This window comes from Saimiri boliviensis, chromosome 7, assembly GCF_048565385.1.
Source record: "Saimiri boliviensis isolate mSaiBol1 chromosome 7, mSaiBol1.pri, whole genome shotgun sequence".
In the NCBI taxonomy this organism is placed as follows: Eukaryota; Metazoa; Chordata; class Mammalia; order Primates; family Cebidae; genus Saimiri; species Saimiri boliviensis.
The window spans coordinates 26,538,474-26,561,102 of NC_133455.1; the positions used below are offsets into that span (position 1 = coordinate 26,538,474).

Genomic DNA, 22,629 nt, shown 5'->3' on the forward strand with positions numbered 1-22,629 from the left:
AACTAGAATAAACAGCTTAGAGAAGAACATAAACAACTTGATGGAGCTGAAAAACACAGCATGAGAACTTCGTGAAGTATATACTAAGTTTTAATAGCTTAATCAATCAAGCAGAAGAAAGGATATCAGAGACTGATGATCAACTCAATGAAATAGAACGAGAAGGCAAGATTAGAGGAAAAAAGAGTGAAAAGAAATGAACAAAGCCTCCAAGAAATATGGGACTATGTGAAAAGACCTAATCTATGTTTGACAGGTGTACCTGAATGTGACAGAGAGAATGAATCCAAGCTGGAAAACATTCTTCGGGATATTATCCAGGAGACCTTCCCCAATCTAGCAAGGCAGGCCAACATTCAAATCCAGGAAATACAGATATTATTCAAATCTGGGAATACAAAGATATTCCTCAAGAAGAGCAACCTGAAGGCACGTAATCATCAGATTCACCAGGGTTGAAATGAAGGAAAAATGTTAAAGGCAGCCAGAGAGAAAGGTCGGGTTACCCACAAAGGGAAGCCTATCAGACTCACAGCAAATCTCTCAGCAGAAACCCTAGCCAGAAGAGAGTGGGGGCCAATATTCAACATCCTTAAAGAAAAGAACTTTCAATCCAGAATTGCATATCCAGCCAAACTAAGCTTCATACATAAATACCTTTATAGACAAGCAATTGCTGAGAGATTTCATCACCACCAGGCCTGTCTTACAAGAGCTCCTGAAGGAAATACTAAACATGGAAAGGAACAACCAGTACCAGCCACTGCAAAAACATACCAAATGGTAAAGACCATTGACACATGAAGAAACTGTGTCAACTAACAGACAAGACAACCAGCTAGTATCAAAATGGCAGGATCAAATACAAACATAACAATATTAACCTTAAATGTAAATGGGCTAACTGTCCCAATTAAAAGACACAGATTGGCAAATTGGATAAAAAGTCAAGACCCATCAGTGTGCTGTATTCAGGAGACCCATATCACATGCAAAGACACACATAGGCTCAAAATAAAGAGATGGAAGACGATTTACCAAGCAAATGGAGAGAGAGAAAAAAAAAGCAGGGGTTGCAATCCTAGGCTCTGACAAAATGGACTTTAAACCAACAAAGATCGATAGAGACAAAAAAGGGTATTACAAAATGATAAAAGGATCAATGCAACAAGAAGAGTTAACTATCCTAAATATATATGCACCCAATATGGGAGCACTGAGATACATAAAGCAAGTTCTTAAGGACTTACATAGAGACTTAGACTCCCACACAGTAACAGTGGAGACTTTAACACTCCACTGTCAATATTAGACAGATCAACGAGACAGAAAATTCAGAAAGATATCTAGGACTTGAACTCAGATCTGGACCAAGTGGACCTAATAGACAGAATTCTACAGAATTCTACAGAATTCTCCACCCGAAATCCACAGAATATACATTCTTCTCAGCACTGCATCACACTTACTCTAAAATTGACCACATAATCAGAAGTAAATCACTCCTCAGCAAATGCCAAAGAATGGAAATCATAACAACCAGTCTCTCAGACCACAGTGCAATCAAATTAGAACTCAGGATTAAGAAACTCACTCAAAACCTCACAACTACATGGAAACTGAAGATGCTCCTGAATGACTACTGGATAAATAATGAAATGAAGGCAGAAATGAAGATATTCTGGCCGGGCGCTGTGGCTCACGCCTGTAATCCCAGCTCTTAGGGAGGCAGAGGCGGGAGGATAGCTTGAGCCCAGGAGTTCGAGACCTGCCTGGGCAACATAGCGAGACCCCGTTCTCCACAAAAAGGAAAAAAACAAAAAGACAAAAAAAAAAAAAAAAAAAAAAAAAAAAAAAAAAAAAAAAAGAAATGAAGATATTCTACAAAACCAATGAGAACAAAGACACAATGTACCAGACTCTCTGGGACACATTTAATGCAGTGTCTAGAGGGAAATTTATAACACTATATCTCCACATGAGAAGTGAGGAAAGATCTAAAATCAACACCCTATCATCACAATTAAATATGACTAGAGGAGCAAGATCAAACAAATTCAAAAGCTAGCAGAAGGCAAGAAATAACTAAGATCCAAGCAGAACTGAAGGAGATAGAGACACAAAAAGCCCTTCAAAAAATTAATGAATTCAGGAGATGGTTTTTTGAAAAGATCAATAAGGTAGATAGATAGACCATTAGCCAGGCTAATAAAAAAGAAAAGAGAGAAGAATCGAATACATGCAATAAAAAATGATAAAGGAGATATCACCACTGATTCCACAGAAATACTAACTACCATCAGAGATTACTACAAACACCTTTATGCACATAAACCATTAAATCTAGAAGAAATGGATACATTCCTGGATACTTATACCTTCCCAAGACTAAACCAGGAAGAACTTGAATCCCTAAATAGACCACCAACAAGGGCTGAAGTTGAGGCAGCAATTAATAGCCTACCAGCCAAAAGAAGCCCAGGTCCAGATGGATTCACAGCCGAATTCTACCAGATGTACAAAGAGGAGGTGGTACCATTCCTTCTGAAACTATTCCAAACAACACAAAAAGAGGGAATTCTCCCTAATTCATTTTACAAGACCAATATCATCCTGATACCAAAACCTGGCAGAGATACAACTAAAAAAGAAAATTTCAGGCCAATATCCATGATGAACATCCATGCAAAAATCTTCAGTAAAATACTGGCAAACTGAATGCAACAGCACATCAAAAAGCTTATCCACACAATCAAGCAGGCTTCATCGCGGGGATGCAAGCCTGGTTCAACATACGCAAATCTATAAATGTAATTCATCACGTAAACAGAACCAAAGACAAAAATCACATGAGTATCTCAACAGACACAGAGAAGGCCTTCAACAAAATTCACCAGCCCTTTATGCTAAAAGCTCTCAATAAACTAGGTATTGATGGAACGTATCTCAAAATAATAAGAGTTATTTATGACAAACCCACAGCCAATATCATACTGAGTGGGCAAAAACTGGAAGCATTCCCCTTTGAAAACTGCAAGTAGACAAGGATGCCCTCTCTCACCATTCCTATTCAACATAGTATTGAAAGTTTTAGCCAGAGCAATCAGGCAAGGAAAAGGAAATAAGGGGTATTCAATTAGAACAAGAGAAAGTCAAATTGTCTCTGTTTGCAGATGACATGACTGTATATTTAGAAGATCTCATCATCTCAGCCCAAAATCTCCTTAAGTTGATAAGTAACTTCAGCAAAGTCTCAGGATACAAAGTCAATGTGCAAAAATCACAAGCATTCCTATACACCAATAACAGACAAACAGAGCCGAATTCACAATTGCTACAAAGAGAATAAAATACCTAGGAATACAATTAACAAAGGTTGTGAAGGACCTCTTCAAGGAGAACTACAAACCACTGCTCAAGGAAATAAGAGAGGACACAAACAGATGGAAAAACATTCCATGCTCATAGTTAGGAAGAGTCAATATTGTGAAAATGGCCATACTGTCCAAAGTAATTTATAGATTCAGTGCTATCCCCATCAAGCTACCACTGACCTTCTTCACAGAACTGGAAAAACCACCTTAAACTTCATATGGAACCAAATGCAGTCAGCATAGCCAAGACAATCCTAAGCCAAAAGAACAAAGCTAGAGGCATCCTGCTATCTGACTTCAAACTATACTACAAGGCTACAGTAATTAAAAAACAAAAACAAAAACAAAAAAAAAAACATGGTACTGGTACCAAAACAGAGATATAGACAGATGGAACAGAACAGAGGCACCGGAAGTAATACCACACATACACAACCATCTGATCTTTGAGAAATCTGACAAAAACAAGCAATAGGGAAAGGATTCCCTGTTTAATAAATGGTGTTGGGAAAACTGGCTAGCTGTATGCAGAAAACTGAAACTGGGCCCCTTCCTTACACCTTATACAAAAATTAATTTCAGCTGGATTAAAGATTTAAACATAAGCGCCGGGTGTGGTGCCTCACGCCTGTAATCCCAGCACTTTGGGAGGCCGAGGCGGGTGGACCACGAGGTCAAGAGATCGAGACCATCCTGGTCAACATGGTGAAACCCCGTCTCTACTAAAAATACAAAAAATTAGCTGGGCATGGTGGCGCGTGCCTGTAATCCCGCTACTCGGGAGGCTGAGGCAGGAGAATTGCCTGAACCCAGGAGGCGGAGGTTGCGGTGAGCCGAGATCGCACCATTGCACTCCAGCCTGGGTAACAGGAGCGAAATTCCATCTCAAAAAAAAAAAAAAAAAAAAAAAAAAAAAGATTTAAACATAAGACCTAACACCATAAAAACCCTAGAAGAAAACCTAGGCGATACCATTCAGGACATATGCATGGGCAAGGACTTCATGAGTAAAACACCAAAAGCAATGGCAACAAAAGCCAAAATGGAGAAATGGGATCTAATTGAACTTAAGAGCTTTGCACAGCAAAAGAAACAATCACTAGAGTGAACCAGCAACCAACAGAACGGGAAAAAAATTTTGCAAGCTACCCATCTGACAAAGGGCTAATATCCAGAATCTACAAAGAACTAAAACAAATTTACAAGAAAAAAACAACCCCATCAAAAAGTGGGTGAAAGATAGAAACAGACACTTTTCAAAAGAAGACATTTATATGATCAACAAACATATGAAAAAGTGCTCATCATCACTGGCCATTAGAGAAAGGCAAATCAAAACCACATTGAGATACCATCTCATGCCAGTTAGAATGGCGATCATTAAAAAATCTGGAGACAACAGATGCTGGAGAGGATATGGAGAAATAGGAACACTTTTACACTGTTGGTGGGAGTGTAAATTAGTCCAACCATTGTGGAAGACAGTGTGGCAATTCCTCAAGGATCTCGAAATAGCAATACCATTTGACCCAGCAATCCCATTACTTCATATATACCCAAAGGATTATAAATCATTCTATTATAAAGACACATGCACACGTATGTTCATTGTGGCACTGTTTACAATAGAAAAGACCTGGAACCAATCCAAATGCTCATCAATGAGAGACTGGATAAGGAAAATGTGGCACATATGCACCATGGAATGCTATGCAGTCATAAAAAAGGAGGAGCTCATGTCTTTTGCAGGGACATGGATTAATCTGTAAACCATTCTCAGCAAACTGACACAAGAACAGAAAACCAAACACCACATGTTCTCACTCATAGGTGGGTGTTGAACAATGAGAACACGTGGACACAGCGGGGGCAACATCACACACTGGGGTCTGTTGGCGGGTGGAGTTCTAGGGGAGGAATAGCCAGGGGTGGGGAGATTGGGGAGGGATAACATTGGGAGAAATACCTAATGTAAGTGACAGGGGATGATGATGGGGGGATGGAAGCAGCAAATCACCATGGCATGTGTATACCTATGTAACAATCCTGCAAGATCTGCACATGTACCCCAGAACTTAAAGTATAATAATACACACACACACACACACACACACACACACATACACACACACTCCGCACACACACACACATTAGCCAGACTCTGTGGTGCATGCCTATAGTTCTAGCTTCTATGCAGGCTTGGGCAGGAGGATCACTTAAACCCAGGAGTTTGAGGCTGCAGTGAGCTATGATCAATGATCACACCACTGTACTCCAGCCTGGGCAACAGAGCAAGACCTCATCTTAAAAAAATAATAATTGGCCAGGTGTAGTGGCTCATGCCTGTAATACCAGCATTTTGGGAGGCTGAGGCGAGTGAATCACCTGAGGTCAGGAGTTTGAGACCAGCCTGGCCAACATGGTGAAACCCTGTTTCTACTAAAAATATAAAAATTAGCCAGCCATGGTGGTACACACCTGTAATCTCAGCTACTCGGGAGGCTGAGGCAGGAGAATCACTTGAACCAGGGAGGCAGAGGTTGCAGTGAGCTGAGACTGCGTCATTGCACTCTAGCCTGGGCAACAAGAGCAAAACTCCATCTAGAATAATAATAATAATAATAATCATCATCATCATCATCTCTCTCTCTCTCTTTCTCTCTCTCTCTCTCAACCTGATCTAAAAATGTACAGCTAGCTTTGTATTTTATAGTGAATACCAAATGCTTTCCCCTTAAGGTCAGGGGAAATGCAAAGATGTCCACCCTTGCCTAGGCTAGGACATCATCCTAAAGATTCTAGCCAGTGCAATAAGATAGGGGTGGGCAAAAGGTATACATATTTAAAATCACACACACATAGAGCAGGAAGCACTGTGAAGTTGGAGGCAGAGATTAGAGTGATGCGTCTGCCAGCCAAGAAACCAAGGATTGCTGGCAACGCCAGAAAGCAGAAGACAGCCACGGCACATGTTCTTCCTCAGAGCCTCAGTAAGGAACCGACTGTGCCAATGCTTGACTCGGGACTTCTGGCCTCCAGAAGTGTGGAAGAATAACTTTTCTGTTGTCGTTTTAAGTCACCCAGCCAGTCTGTGGTAATTTGTTGTAGTAGTCACAGGAAACTAATACATTCCACCATGTTTTTTAAAAAAGAAAAGGTAAATAAAATGTCATTCATCACAGTGTTGTTTGTAATAGGACAAGACTGGAAATATCAAGATAACTGATTAAATGCAAGATGGTGAAACTCTATAAAGTTGTAAACAAGAAAAAAGCTCCTTGTAGTTGGATATGGAATGTGCTCTGTAACAGTTCCAACAGGAAGGAGTGTCCAACAGGAAATACACCCAAATGGAAGGGTGTATTTACAAGGGACACGTGACAAAAGTGTGGACAGGGGTAGAGGAACTGTAAGGGAGGCTGCCGCAACCTAAGGCTGGGAGCACAGGCTCTCACCCACCCTGTGCCCAAGGACAACCTAGAAAGTTGCCTGGAAGGGGACACAGTCCAGTGAGGGAACCTGGCCAGCCCGACACAATCTCACAGTGAGGGGGCCAGAGAATCCATCTCCTGACTTCAGTCTCCTCCTTCCATCCCTCCCAGAGAGGCGCCTTCTGTGGTGGCCCAGGGGTAGCATATGCCCCACCCCTGGCTCCAGCAGAAGGCAGCATGAAGTGTGGTGGAGAGTGCATCTGGAGGGGCATGGAAACCAACCAGCATAAATTTCAAGGTTAAGTTGTTTGGTTTTAGAGCAAGGCACAGAACAGTATATAGCATATGTCACCATTTCAGTAAGAAAAAGAGTACAGTATATGCATTAATTACATGTGCATATCAGAACTGGACAGATGCCAGGAAAATCATTATATTGGATGCTCTGGGAAGGGACTGGGGTGTCTGGGGAACAGGAGTCTGGTGGGGATATTGCTTACTGGAAATCTTATACCTTTGAATTTTAAACCACACAAATGGTTCAAAATATTAACAGTTTATTATAAACTATTAATATTTAAAAGTTAGATATTAATGGTCTTTACCAGGGAGGCCTCTGGACAGTGCATGATTATAATCCATTAAAGAGAAGCAGAACCATCCCTTCTGTGGACCGGCCGTGAAGGAAGACAAGAATAAGCATGCCCACCTGTCAGGTAATGCCTGCAGCACGGTGGGCATCAGCACCCCGGAGATAGCTTTGTAGAGGATGGAGTCACACACGCCGACAATGTTCACCACTGTGGAGGAGCCCAGCACAGGCAGCATGTGAGGCGGCATTCCTTGCCAAAAGTGCAGAAGAAAACTTTGAACCTGTATTGACCCACAGAAAGAAGAACCATGAGGTTACCCAGGGCCCTCCCAACAGAAGCTTGGGACTTCACCGAGGCCAACCCAGTCTGCAATGCTGTCATCGACTTCCCCTGCAGCAGCAGAAGCTACCCTCAGCCTGCCATGTTGGAGGAGGCCCTGGGAGTTTCTCCTGCTCCAAGTCTTCCCTCTGCCTAGGCATGCAACATACTCACTGCTGAGGCACCAACTAGCCTGGCAGGCTGGGGTATCCACTGCCCCAAAAGATGAAGCACTTTCAACCAACAGCTCCTTCAGTGCTTACTGGGGTCTGGGAAGTATTTAAGGAAGGGAAGGTGGGGCATTGTTTTTTAAAAGGTCGGAGCACTAGTACTCACTATTCTTTGAGCCCACTGAACTTCAGGGGCCCCTGGGTATTCTGGGAAGGAAGGGAAAGGCATGAGAGTCACAGGTAAAAGGAGCATGGTTGAAGGGAGGAGAGTAGGTGCCACATACACAAAATTCTCCTGATTCAAATTGGGTCAAAGATTGGGTCAAACACAAGAGGCTTTTCATATCAGAAGTCTTCCATTTCTCAAAGATCCCTGATCAGTATGTGCCATGTGTGATGCTAGATGGCGATACCTGGGTGGTTAGCTATGTGGGCACATGAAGTGTATGTGATTTTTTTTTTTTTTGAGACAAAGTTTTGCTCTTGTTGCTCAGGCTGGAGTGCAATGGTGTGCTCTCAGCTCACTGCAACCTTCACCTCCTGGGTTCAAGCAATTCTCCTCCTGCCTCAGCCTCCCAGGTAGCTGAGATGATAGGCGCTCGCCACCATGCCTGGCTAATTTTTGTTATTTAGTAGAGACGGAGTTTCACCTTGTTGATCAGGCTGGTCTTGAACTCCTGACCTCAGGTGATCCACCCACCTTGGCCTCCCAAAGTGCTGGGATTACAGGCGTGAGCCACTGCGTCCAGCTGAGACCGACTAAAAATCCCCAAATCACTAGCAAAGAACCAGAATATGGCAGGCACTCAGAAATGTGATTATTATAATTAATATGATGACAGCAGGACCTTGAGCCACATTGCTACTGAATGAAGGGCAGAGTGAATGTCTAAAGTAGAGAATCCCTTGCAACCTTCTTTACACCTCTGACTTTTAACTGCGGGTTAGAGGTTGGGGAGAGTAGAATAGGGGTTGGAGGGGTGGGAAAGGTAAGGGAAGTGAAGAGAAATAGTAAACTGGTGTATATAAAAACATTGAAGAATATCTAGACTTCAGCTAACAGCTAATAGCCACAGCACATCTTCACTTGGGGAGCAGCCCATCTTGAAGCTGGGGAACACAAACTCTGAATTTTTATACATTCCAATGGGTTTGACTTGATTTCTGAATCATGTTTCCTTCTCTTCCCAACAGATGGGCACTCTTGAGCTCCGTATGTAGCATTATCCACATCCCTGGTTCCCCAGATCAATCCTGATTCAGTGTGGGAGATAACTGAGTCCCTCTAGTCTAACACTTTGGAGCAAGTATTACTGCCACTGGCTTTCTTTTTTGGGAGGACAGAGTCTTGCTCTGCCACCCAGGCTGGAGGGCAATGGTGTGGTCTCTGCTCACTGCAACCTCTACCTCCTAGGTTCAAGTGATTCTCCTGTCTCAGCTTCCTGAGTAGCTGGGATTATAGGTGTGCACCACCATGCCTGGCTAATTTTTGTATTTTCTTTAGCAGAGACAGGGTTTTGCCATGTTGGCCAGGCTGGTCTCGAATGCCTGACCTCAGGTGATCTACCCACTTCATCCTCCCAAAGTGCTGGGATTACAGGTGTGAGCCACTGCACCCAGCCGCCATTAGCATTCTTTATTACCTACTATATGCCAGGTACTTTGCTTAGGTTCTTTCATGTAGTAGTCATAATACTATAGCTGAGAATCATTACTCTTATTAGCAGAGAGATGAGTTGTCCAAAGCCAGTCGATCAGGAAAGGGATGAAATAGAGCCTATGTCTGCCTCAGCCCTTCCACAGTCTCTCTTAGGGCTAGTTTGTTCTTCACATGGTAACTAGATTTCTACCCCATTCTTGAGGCCTGTGTCTCTCCCTAGGCTGCTGCCCACTTCCCAGCTTTCTGCCCCTGCCCTGGTAACCTGCAACATCCTTAAGGCCCCTCCAAGGAGTAGGGCCTAATTTTCCTCTGACCAGGCTGCCTCTGGCTAGTGGAGCCATGCTCTGACTCTAGCATGGTGACTCCATCTCAGCCTCCTGTGAATAGGCTGCCCTGATGCCTGCAGCTTGCCTGGACTTCCCAGTGGAAGCACTGGCTGGAAGGCTTGGAGGATAAGGAATGGGGAGAAAGGCACACTTCTCTGACTTCCTAGGAAGAAAGTGGTGATTGCTGAAAACATGATTATAGCGGTGAATGAAGTAGGGTCTGTAAATCGAAAAGACGTCAGTTAGAGTCCTGTTTATTCCATCACAGTGAGAATACTGCGAAGTTTTCGTCCAGATTGAAAATTAAAGCAAAATCTGGGTGCGTGATGACTGACTTGCAGGTTCTAATCCTGGCTCCACTGCCAATGAGGAGTATAAGATCTCTAAGCTCCAGTTTCCTTTCTGTGGAATGGGGATACAAGCAGTATTTACTGCACAGGTTTTGGTAAAGATTTCTCAAAAATGCTTACAGTGCTTGGCACATCATAGATGCTTAATAAAAGTTAGCTGTTATTACTACTATTATTCATGAAGGCACTACCACTACTGGGCTCAATAGATCAGTGTCCTGCTCTAAGTGTTTGAGACTTTATAGCCTATGTTTCTGAGTATCACCCAGCCAGGATCCCTACTGTGGCTCCGCTCACCTATCAAGACTTTTGTTCTGTCATTGAAATGCCTGGTGGCTGACTATTAGTGTGGCCTGGGCCTGGAGATGGCCATGGCTTTTGGACAAGGTACTTGCCCTCCAGAGGACCCTCCACTGTCCCCTGATCCCAGCTCACTCCCTGAGCCCAGCCTCAGGTCAGGTCCTGGGCCTTCTTGTCTGCTCCTCTAACTCTGAGTAAGAAGCTCTGCCCAGTTGATTCTTGAGTTGATAGTTTCTGAATTCATTTGCCTTACTTGGCTCTTCTTGCAGGCAGCCTTACCCCCTTTTGATATGAGCAATTTCTAGCAGAACGTCTGGAAATGATCAGCTGTTGTGTGAATTCAAACAAATCTGTGCAAAATCAGTGTCCTTAGCAGGCATCTGTCTGTTTGAAGCCTGTTCAAGCTGCACAGGGAAGGCTGATCAGTCCTCAGTTTCCTGAGTGGCTTTCGTAAAAGGTGTATTCTCCAGTTTTGACCTCCCTTCCTACTCTCTGCATTTTAGGCCATTTATTGTCCAATGATACTTGTTCCTCCAGGTGAGAAGGAAAAGGAAGGAGGGAGAACAGCCTTAGCTGAAACAGTAAGGCTTGGATGTTAGGCGTGAAATGGACAGACAGTGTTTCCCTGCAGAAGGTGGAGCTCACAGGATCTCCTAGTGGACTGGATTTGAAGGATGAGAGAAAGGGGATAATCAAAGTTTGTGGCTTAGGCAATAGGGTGGAGAGTAGTGGCAATCTAAGACTTGGGGAAAACAGATTTGGGGCAGAAAATTAAGAGCTCTGGTTTGGTTTTGTTAAGTTAGATTTTGAGTCAATTGAATCTGGAGCTCAGTACTAATTATATAACTATGAGGGTTACCAGCTTTTGTAAAATGAAGATGATGTCTTCCTACTATTAGGGTGAAATAAGATAACTTATGTAAAATGCTTGGCATCATGTGGGCATTTAACAAATGGAAACATTATTAGGCAGAAGGGAAAGTTCTGGTAAGTTCTCCTTACACCTTGCAGCATAAACAGTGAAAGAATCAGAGGCAAATGATTCCAAATTATCTAAACTACGTTTCCTGAGGTATCTGTTTCAGCCTCCTGAACCCTCTGCCTTTTGTCTCTCAGCTCAGTGAAGTATGAGATTATTTCCTTAAGAATACCAAGCAAATTTTCTGTTTCTTTTTCCATGTTAATATTTAGTTCATTCTGAATGTTGGCACCTTATGGAAACACATCTGATGGCTTGCAATTGGGGTCCCTAGGTGCTACAGGATTGGACGGATCTCAGTAAAATAATTACAAAAATGCCTACCATCTATCATGTTCTAGAACAAAATCAGACACATTACATATACAAGTTCATGTTTACTGTAGTAGGCATAATTATTATTTTCATCTTGTAGCAAAAGAAATCCAGGCTCAGAGAGGTTAAATGCCTTGCTCAATGTCAAAGGATAGTCAGCGGGGAATTTGGGACTCAATCACAAGACTATTGAACCTTACAGCTTATTGTGCAATGTAGTCTGGAGAAGATGTTCCTGAGTCCCCTACATGCAGATTTGCATTCTTTAATTGCTTGACAATGTTATGTGCCAATGGCATTTATACACCTGTTTGTCCATTCATCCACTCATTCACCCAACAAATATTTACTGAGAGCCTAGAAGGATGGCTGGATAGGATACAGTAGTGAACAAGATAGATGAGGTTCCTGCCCTCAATGATGGTGGTAGAGACAAGCAATGAACAAGTGAGCAAATCCAATAATTTAGGGCTGTGATACTAGCGTAAGTTGTAACCTCAACTGATATTTAAGACCTGGAAGACTTGAAACAAACTATAAAGTCAAGGTGTACCAGATGCATCCACCATCCATTTACCAATGACTTTTCTCAGCTGTAGGAGAAAGCCATGCTCATCAGAGGTAAAACATCTCCCTTCATTATTCTGTGGCTGAGAAGGATGAGTCACATCTTGATTAGCCATCTTAAAAGCAGCCACCAAATATTCCTGCCCAGTGGGGTGGAAAGAACGTTGGACTAAGGGTGTCAGGTAACAAAGGATCTTGTCATACTTTTGGCCTTAACTAACTGTGTGACCTTGGCCAAGTTTCCCAACACTCTGGTTGATACATCTGAAAAGAACAAGCTTTTATATGACTGTTTACAGTTCACAAAGAGCTTTTATCAGGCACAGTCTTATCTCTTCCTTCTAGTAACACTGTGAATTAAATAGATGGGGATGACTTTTTAAATCTTCATTTCTAGCATAAGGAACTGAGGCTTGAAAGGCAGAGACAACTCTTGAGTCCAAGCCTGGGACTCGAAGTCTGGCACTCTTCCCATAGCAGCATCTGCCCCTCAAAGTTTCTGGGGCAGAAATTGACCATATATTCTCCATCCTAGTTGCTGGTTGCATGCCTTCCCTACCCATCCCATAAGCTGTGTCTTACTTGTCTCTCCAATAGTATATGGGACCCCATAAGTGCTGGAATTAAGCAAATGAAATGAAATAAAATGAGAGTGAGTTTTGAGATGAATCAGCTACTTATGAATATAAGGGAGGATTGCCACTAGTTTTGTTGTTGGTTACTGTGGCAGAGAGGAAGAGCTGTCCATTAGAGATCTGAGCAGTGTACGCTGCTGCCCAGTGAGGGACCACACTCCCCAGCCCCCTCTGCATTAAGATGGGGCCATGGGACCAGCTCCCATCAATGGAATATGGGCAGAAGTGCTATTTTATTTCTGAGCTGACAAGGATAAGTAAGGAGCATGCCTTCCTAGTAGTTCTTTTTCCTACCCATCAGCTGAACAGGGTGGAAGAAGCTTTGGGTCCCTGATCCACCCCCAGCAACCAGCCTTCCAACCGAAAACAACTGCACTGGATTGTGATATGAGTGGGAAATAAACTTCCAGTGTGCTAAGATTTGGAAAGTTATTCGTTACAGCAGCTAGTGTTGTCTTAGCCAGTCATGAATCATTATTTGTCCTGATCTCAGTGATCTTTGGAATGCAAGACAGAGCCAGGTAACAGCTGGAAAGAAAGCAGGGAGTTTTCTTTCTTAAAAGAAAAAAATCTACTGAAATGGTTGCTCAAGTAATTTGAGAGATTTTAAAGGACATTTTAGAAGTCTAGTGGATAAAAGTCAAGAGAAGGAAGAACAGTACTTCTTTAACAACATACTGCCATCTCGTCTGGAGCTGTGTCTATGAGCAAAGTGATAGTGAAAGTGCTCAACAAACTCACTGCTAAAGGACACAGCTGTGGGAACCTACAGAAAAAGACAGGAGAGGATTTTCTACCTGACATCATCTTTATACCCCTCCACCTACAACAGCACCCCCTCCTCACAACACATACACCAAAGGAATCACTGGGATCTCTTCCACCCATAACCACTGGGTTTTTAATAGCTCTTTTAGGGACCACATTATCTTCCCTCAAAAAAATAATAAAGTTACATAACTTTATTATTGGTTATTGTTCCTTCTTCCTTTCTCATTTCCTCCTCTCCATTCTTTAACTACAATATTTTAAAATAAAATGGACTTCTTACATTGTTTGTATTTAAAGATGGCCCTACTGGTGGGATTTGATGGAAATCTATGGATCAGACCTTGGGAATGGAGGATCATCAGCTCCAAATGTACCAAAGTGGACAAGCCTCAGGAATAGATTAAATATACAAAATAGAATAAAGATATATATATATATATATATATATATATATATATATATATATATTTCCAAAATGTAGTTAGCTTCTCTGAATCTATAATTCTGGGTGTAATGATATGCTTGCAAAATGGTCTTCCCAGCGTGCTGATAGGGCAGGAGGCAGTTCACCAGTCAAAGGAGGAGGCCATGCCCACTGCCATACACAGGTAGGAGCTGTAAAATGGGGATAATAATCATACCTGCTTCATGGGATCCCTGAGAGAATGAAGTGAGCTAATGGGTATCCAGGAAGGACTTCCAGACACCAGGCCTGGCACCTAGCAGGAGCTCACGAAATAGGAGCTAGTGTTAGAATATTTTAATATCGAATATTCACAGCTCAACACTTGTTGACCTACCTCATCAAAGTTGGCTCTTATTACAGTGTCCAGTATTCTCTGACAGTGTGTTCTGTACATCATAATAAAGGTAGAAACCTGTGAGGGTGGGTGGAGGATCAACAACAAAGACATACATTAATACACATTGCTGCTGCCCTTGGACTTCCAGAGTTTAAGTCATTTCTTCCCTGCAGTGCGGATAGAATTCACCTAACACCTACTCAACCTACTAAACCCAGGTGAGACTGATTTTCATTAGGTGATGTTCTCTGACCCTCTGCTCCCTCCTCTGTGCTCACAAAGCACAAGAGTGTTTCTCCCCAAGATACAGAACCCACTGGTTTCTCCCTCTGCCCCCATTTTCCATCCCCTGAGACTGGGAGCTCTAGGAAAATAAAAATGGTATCCTACTCATGCTCATGTATCCAGCACCTAGCACAGTGCCTGGCACACAGAGCTAAGCAGGGCTTATGGAACTAAATTCTCTTCATTGGCTAAGACCACTAAAAAGTTAAAATCCAATGTACATTTATAAGAAGTGATTCTGCCTAAGTCATCATAAGACATTTGGAAATTCTCTGCAATGTGCTTAGCCAAAAAACAAACAAACAAACAAAAAAATCATCTCCCCCTCCATTTATCCAGTAATTTTTATGTTTTTTTTTTTTTAATTATTTGAGAATTTTAAATCCATGGTGCAGGAAGTTCATTTATGTGTTTATTGACCAAAAAAAAAAAAAAAAAAAAAAAAAAAAAAAAAAAAAAAAAAGCAAATTTAAGAAAAAACTAAAGATTTATCTAGTTCTTAGATTTAACATATCTTTTACAGATACAAGTTCATTTCCTTCATTTTGGAATATAGATATGCATTTTATGTAAATTTAAGTTGACTTATACAAGCATCTGTCTCCCTGCTTGACTCTAAGCTTCCTAAAAGCAGGACTCATCTCATTCTGCACTGTATCCCAGATCTTAGTGTGACATGGAGACTTTGTAGAAGCTCATACATGTTAGAGCAGCACTGGGGTTGCATCAGTGGGTACATTAAATATGTGATACTCAGCCGGGCGCAGTGAGTCACGCCTATAATCCCAGCACTTTGGGAGGCCGAGGTGGACAGATCACAAGGTCAAGAGATAGAGACCATCCTGGTCAACATGGTGAAACCGTCTCTACTAAAAATACAAATTAGCTGGGCATGGTGTCACGCACTTGCAGTCTCAGCTAGTCAGGAGACTGAAGCAGGAGAATTGCTTGAATCTGGAAGGCAGAGATTGCAATGAGCCGAAATCGTGCCACTGCACTCTAGCCTGGTGACAGAGTGAGACTCTGTGGGAAACTTCCCCAAATTTGTTTTTCCAGTAACTTGCTCCAAATATTCTATGATCAAAACTATCAGATTCATTAGACCTGTAAAATCTTCATTGACTATTAGACTATGATTTCACCAACTCCCCTGCAGCACAAGGGAAAATGAACTTTATTCTGTGGGAAAGCAATTCAGAGAGGAGGGGTTCTTTCCTCATGAAATGAGACAGCATAGTATCATAGGACAAGTATGTAGGTAGACAGACAGAAGACAGATGATAGGTAGATAGACAAGGATACATGACAGAGTAAATTTTATTTTAAGATAGTTTTGGATTTACAGAAAAGTTGTAAAGATAGTACTTAGGAGTTCCCATATGCCTCACCCCTATTGTGAACATCTTGCATTACTAGGGTATATTTGTCACAACTAATAAACTGACATAAATTATTATTAACTATGATCCATGCTTTAGTTGGATTTCTTTTTCTTTCTTTTTTTTTTTTTTTTGAGGTGGAGTTTTGCTTTTGTTGCCCAGGCTGGAGTACAATGGCACGATCTCGGCTCAAGGCAACCTCCGCCTGCCAGGTTCAAGCAATTCTCCTGCTTCAGCCTCCGGCTGGGATTACAGAAATTATTACTGACTCCATGCCCAGCTAATTTTTTGTATTTTTAGTACAGACAGGGTTTCACCACGTTGGGCAGGCTGGTCTCAAACTCCTGACCTCAAGTGATCCACCTGCTTTGCCCTCCCAAAGTGCTGAGATTACAGGCATGAGCAACCATGCCTTGCCTGGACTCCTATCTTTATATTTTTAAACTCACTGTTTTGCAATAAAAGTATGTGTGTGCATGTGTGTGTGCGTGTGTGTGTGTGTGTGTGTGTGTGTGTGTGTGAGAGAGAGAGAGAGAGAAAGCACCCACCCCAAATAGTCACATAGTCACTTCAGGTGTGGTTACCTTCTCCTCAGGCAGGCTGGCTGGCAGATTTAGATCTTTGACATTGGGAAATTCTGGCAGCAGTGTTCCGAGTTTGGACCGGGGTGAATATGCCACTGTCTGTTTGCTCACTTCTTTCTTGCCCGTCTCACTCACCCAGGCGGCTCCTTTCTTGGAATACATCACATCATAATATTGGGAGCTTTCTTTCACTGCAATGCCATAGTAATGGTACCTGGGCCATAAGGAGAGAGAGAGAGAAAGAGAGAGACCCACACATACTATCATTAAGTGAGGTTTCCCGAGTTGGGAGTGTTGCCCAAGGCCAAGGAAAGCTGGGGCCATCCTACCTGGGGACAGAAGAGTTAACTCTCCTGTAAGGCTAATATCTCTGAAATACAGAATTAAACCAAAGTTCCACATTGCCAGCCGTCAATCAGGCAGGCAAAAATAACCAAAATTGCCTCCTACAGAAAATGTTAAGTCAAATACTTTGCAGAGAGGAGATGAAAAATTTTCCACTAGTACTTGATCTCTGATGTCTAGCCAAATGGGATCCCAGCACCTGAATGTCCCTTCTCTGTGGGGACCCAAGCAGGATATGTTTGTGACTACTAACTGCACCTCCAACAAACATTCATTTGGCCCATGTTTTTCTTAATCAATACATGGGAGTCTCAAAGAACTGTAGTTTTAAAAAGGTAAATTCAGTGCTTAGTTGACACTGACACAAAATGAAGACCAGAACTTTTTATTAACTCAAAATGGGCTTAATATTAACAATATTTTTAATTAAGACTAATAAGGGATTGGAGGTTGCATTTTGTTTAGACTTTAGCTATAATCTATTGAGCACTTGCTATATGCCAGGTACTTTGCAAAGGACTTACATGCATTAATTTGAAAAATAACCAAAAATAGAAATTACTACAGTCTTTCTACACATGAGAAACTGGAGGCAAGAAAGCTCAAACAATTTAAGGTCATATAGCTGTTTTAGGGGAAGACCAGGTTCTTGAACACAGGTCTTTTTGCCTACGAAGCCACAATGTTATCTTCCTGAAAACACTGCAAGATGGTCTTATCAACTTTGATTTTATCAGAATCATTTATAAAGTTTAATAAGAATACAGATTCCTGGGGCCTCTCTCCGTACCTACTGATTCAGAACATCTAGGAATGGGGCCCAAGAATCAGCAATGAATCAAGCACCGAAGGGGTAATTCTAAAGCACATCAGTTTGAGATCTCTGGTACTCAATGCTTGACACATATTATCTTATTTAATCTCACAAAATCCCCATAAGCCTGGAATTAATTATTATCCCCATTTTATAGATAAGGAAACTAAGACTCAGGGAATTTAAGTCACACACCCAAGATCACCCAGTGAGTAAGTAGCAGAAGTAGGATGTAAACCTCCCAAGTGCTTTGAGCCACTAAGCCAGTGATTCTCGAACTTTACTACTACTGAGAATCACCTATGAAACATATTAAAATATCCCTGGTAATCTAGTGGCTAAGAATAAAAGAAGAAGTTTTAAAAAAAAAAAACATTAAAATAGAGACTCCTGGGCCCTGCCCACCCTTACAGATTCCTATTTAGTAGGTCTAGAGTAGATTTTCACAATCCCACGGGCAATACAAATGTTCAGTCACCCATGGACCTCGCTCTCAGAAACACTGCACAACATATTAACTACTTTTCTTTACCCATGGAGATATGATGACAGTCACAAAATATTACAGATGAGAAAGCATTTTGAGTTATGGGAAGGGCTTTCTCAAGGAGAGAAGAGATAAGCACGTCAAAACCCTCCCTCTCCCCAACCCCCTTTACTCCTGATACCATTCCGTGATACTGCTGCTTAGTGGGCATCGCGAATCTATCTGAATGCCTTCTGGGATGAAGAATTCAGACCCTCCGAAGGCAGCCCAGTTCATTTTGCCAGTATGGTTATCAGAAAATTCTTCTTTGTGCTGAGCTAAGTCTGCCTTCTGTACCTTCCGTGTCTTCTACTACTTCCCAACTGTCGTAACTGCCTTTCCACTTGGAAGTCACTTCGTGGGTGGGGGAGGAGGGTGGTTCCGGTGGCTTCAGGTGGGATGACAGTTATGACACGCCTCCCTAACCTTAAAAAGTTTACCTTTATAACTTCTTAAGAGCTGGATCATCTAATGTGTTCAGACCAGACCACTTCTTGACTATTCAGACCTCACGTAGCTAAAAATCAACAACCACAGTTAAGCTACTGCTCTGATCTCAAGTTCAGTTCTGTCGGGCATGGCAGCAGGCTCCCACACTCCTCACCAGCCACTTGCCAGATTTCCCTTTTTTTTCTTTATTTCTTCTAAAAAAAAAAAATGGGACATGTGTAGAATGTGCTCTGTCACCCTGGCTGGAGTTCAGTGGCACAATCTCTGGTCACAGAAACCTCTGACTTTCAGGTTCAAGCCATTTTCCTTTCTCAGCCTCCTGAGTAGCTGGGAGCACAGAAGCATGCCACCATGTCCAGCTAGTTTTTGTATTTTTTGTAGAGACGGGGTTTCACCATGTTGACCAGGCTGATCTTGAACTCCTGACATCAAGTGATCCACAGCCTCAGTCTCCCAAAGTGGTGGGATTACAGGCATGAGCCACCATGCCCTGCCCACCCCCCAGATTTCTTCTGTCATGGTTAATTTGCCAAAGGAGTTTCTCTATAATGCCATGATACAGGTTGGAAGCAAGAGCTTCTTACTGCCTTTCAACTGGTTGAAGGTGTAACCAACTTTGGAGTATCCTTATGTAAGAGGATACAATAAAGTTAATTATACAGAATTTTTAAAGAAGATATTGCCCAATTTGACAACCTTGAGGTTAAAGAAAAAGAAAAACAAAACAAAAACAGACTGTTCCATGTGGACAGAAGGACATTTTCTTTGTGCAGGATGGGAAATGTTCCTGCTCTCTCTTTACTATGTGTCTTTACTGTGTCTACTATTCTTAGAAATGAGCAACAAGGTGTTGGAGTCACTGATTCTTCAAAGACCATGAGCTAGAGGAAAATAATTCATTTTCATTTATTCCATATCCTTCTATCCATCTGCTCCTCTGACCAACATTTTGAATCGCCTACCATGTGTTCACCAGCAAACAAGGAAGAACCTGGCTTTTGTACTCAAATCAAGGCTGAAACCTCACTTTCAAACAAATACCAGAATTTTAAAATTATAACTGAGCTTTTTTTTTTTTTTTTTTTTTCAGAATTGTCATCTTGAAAAATTATTGGGAATTTATTCTAAGAGGTCCTTTGTTCAACAATCTTCTGAAAGTCCCTTTAGAGATCAGCTCAAGAGCTTCTGAGCCACACCAAAAAAAAATTAGTCTCATTATTTTCAGAACTTTACCAAAAAAGGGTTTTTCCCAGTTTGATCATCTATTTTCTTTCCCTACCTTGGCTCCACAGTCAAACCCACCCTTGGAGGATGGGAACATGCTGCCCAAGGATGAGAGGAGCTGGTGAGGGACAGGGGTTTGGCCCAGGGTGAGAGTACTGGATATGCTTTTGACATATCCTTTGAGACAAGACAACTCTTATAAGTCCTATATGGTTGTTTTTCTAAAAAGTTACAGTGTTTTATAGGTCACTATGTGCTGACCTGCTCAATGTGGTCAAAATGCTCAGAAATGCTGCATAATCAGGCACCCTCTAGTGGAGTCACCTTGTACATTAGCATAATATGGGTTCTAAGAAGGCTTCCAGTAAAGGAAACCGTTTAAACTTAGTGTTTACCAAATTTATAGGGCCCGCTGCTCTTCATGGAACACCTATTATTGTCCACCAATTTCTGAAACATCCTTAGAGGACAGTGCTATAAATCCAGATTTTAATGAAGGCCGAGCAATATAGGAAGAGATTCCCTTCCTACTGACTCATGCCTAGCAGACAAGTGTCTGCACATCCTTCTGCACTCCTCTGGGCTTTTCTTAAATGTAACCTCCTCTGAAAGACCTTCCCTGCCCATTCCTCTTTTGTTGCTCTCTGCTACAACTCTCTTTGTCCCAATCTGATTCTCGGTTTTGTCTGTGTTTCCCACCGGAATGTATGCTCCATGAGGGCAGCAACTGATTTGCTCCTGTGTTCCCAGTACCTAGCACCACATATGTGACACACAGAAAAGATAAAGCATGAGTTGGTTGGTTGGTTGGTTGATGCAACTGATGAATGGGAAGCAGTGAGCCTAGGTGGACCGTGGTGCAGCTGGACTTTTCTGCCCCATCTCCCATGCAGGGAATAATAGTTTTGCTTCTCTGGCCTACTGGATACTATGAGAGCAGAGTTTGCTCAGCAAAACAGTCCAAATAACCTGGTGATCATCCCAGAAGCCACAGGGCAATCCTTTCAATGAGGCCCAAGACTATTTTACAAAATATACCTAAAGGCAGGGTGGTATAAAATCAGATTCCTTAAAGCAACAGAGCCAACTCGTCTGGGGCTTTTGGACAACCTCTCTTTCAGGAGTCCTGAGAGAGGACTCTGGCCATCATAAAGCTCCTCCATATTCCCTCTAGGCACAGACTTCTGCCAGGCCTGTAGACAGAGCCCAGGATAAAGAGCCAAGGGTCTGGCCTGTCTTGAGGCCCATAGATGTGAGCTCTGCAAGTGGAATGGCCGTCCGGTGCTTACTTTGACTGTCCTCGGGTCCCGAGTCTTCTGGTGGTTAACTGAGGAAACTGCTGCCTTATGATCTGTAAGTCAACAGAAGAATCAGTTACCAGTTGGGAAGAGTTGGGAGCATAGTGACTGACTTTTACAAACAGCCATCTAAAGAAGGGAGGAAAACATAGGTCCTTGGTTGCAATGATTATTAAGAGTCTGTGAGGATCCTGGAGAAGAATACTGGTGTCAGAGTGGTGCATGCTTGGATAGTTGTGGGGCTCTAGATACTAAGGGGGGTCTCACTTGGCCACTTTGTGCCTCACCCCCTCCTACTTACCATGGAAGGAGAGTTCTAGTTGGTCCAGAACGTGCCATTCCCCTATTTAAAACCCTCCAATGGCTTCCATGGCACCTGGAACTAAAACCCACACTTAGCCTCTATAACTCAACCTGCTTACCTTCTGGTCTTCCTCTCTTACAGTTCTCACCTTTACTCACCAGATCCCAGCCACACTGGTTTTTTATTGTTTTCTCTATTACAAATATACCAGCATTGCTCCTCACTGGGGCCCTTTGTACTTCAGCCGGGAGTGGAATTTCACTCAGCTCTTCACAAGACCGCCTCCTCTTTTTTTTTGTTTTTAATTGTACTTTAGGTTCTGGGGTACATGTGCAGATCATGCAGAATTGTTGCATAGGTACAGACATGGCAAGGTGGTTTGCTGCCTTTTCCCCCTCATCAGCTGTATCTGGTATTTCTCCCCTCATTATCCTTCCCCACTGTCCCCACCCCTTCTGTCCCTCCCCTAGCCCCCCACCCACTGACTGCACTGTGTGATGCTCCCCTCCCTGTGTCCATGTGTTCTAATTGTTCAAGACCGCCTCATCTTAAACCATTCAGGCATCTAGACAATGTCCTTCTGCCCAGAGGCCTTTTCGGACCAGCCAGTGTAGAGTAGCACAAGGGTCGTATGGCCCTGCTTTGTCTTCTTATCACTTAGCACTATCTGAAGTTATCTTGTTCACTTACTCTTTGAGTGCTTAGTTTATGTCCTCTATTCCTACTTGTACACATGCTCCATGAGAGCAGGGAACTCATACAGGGTTTGGCACATGCAAAGACCCCAATCCATGTTTGCCGAATGTAGGAATGACAGCTTGAGGGTAT

At 42.5% G+C, this 22,629-nt stretch overlaps 1 protein-coding gene across 5 annotated transcripts in view; it reads right to left on the minus strand.

Moving 5' to 3' along the window:
- RFX4 (regulatory factor X4) overlaps window positions 1–22,629 on the minus strand; it is a 183,032-nt gene that overhangs the window by 61,379 nt on the left and 99,024 nt on the right. For 4 of the 5 annotated variants that reach the window (XM_074402290.1, XM_074402292.1, XM_074402291.1 and 1 more), the window contains 4 exons: window positions 21,489–21,550; window positions 16,841–17,054; window positions 14,590–14,667; window positions 7,515–7,678 (listed from right to left, as the gene is read on the minus strand). In XM_074402290.1, coding sequence (XP_074258391.1) covers window positions 7,515–7,678; window positions 14,590–14,667; window positions 16,841–17,054; window positions 21,489–21,550 — 518 coding nt within the window. Of the gene's footprint in view, window positions 1–7,514; window positions 7,679–14,589; window positions 14,668–16,840; window positions 17,055–18,667; window positions 19,065–21,488; window positions 21,551–22,629 lie in introns of those variants that run through there. The other variant, XM_010340247.2, reaches the window with a different exon arrangement.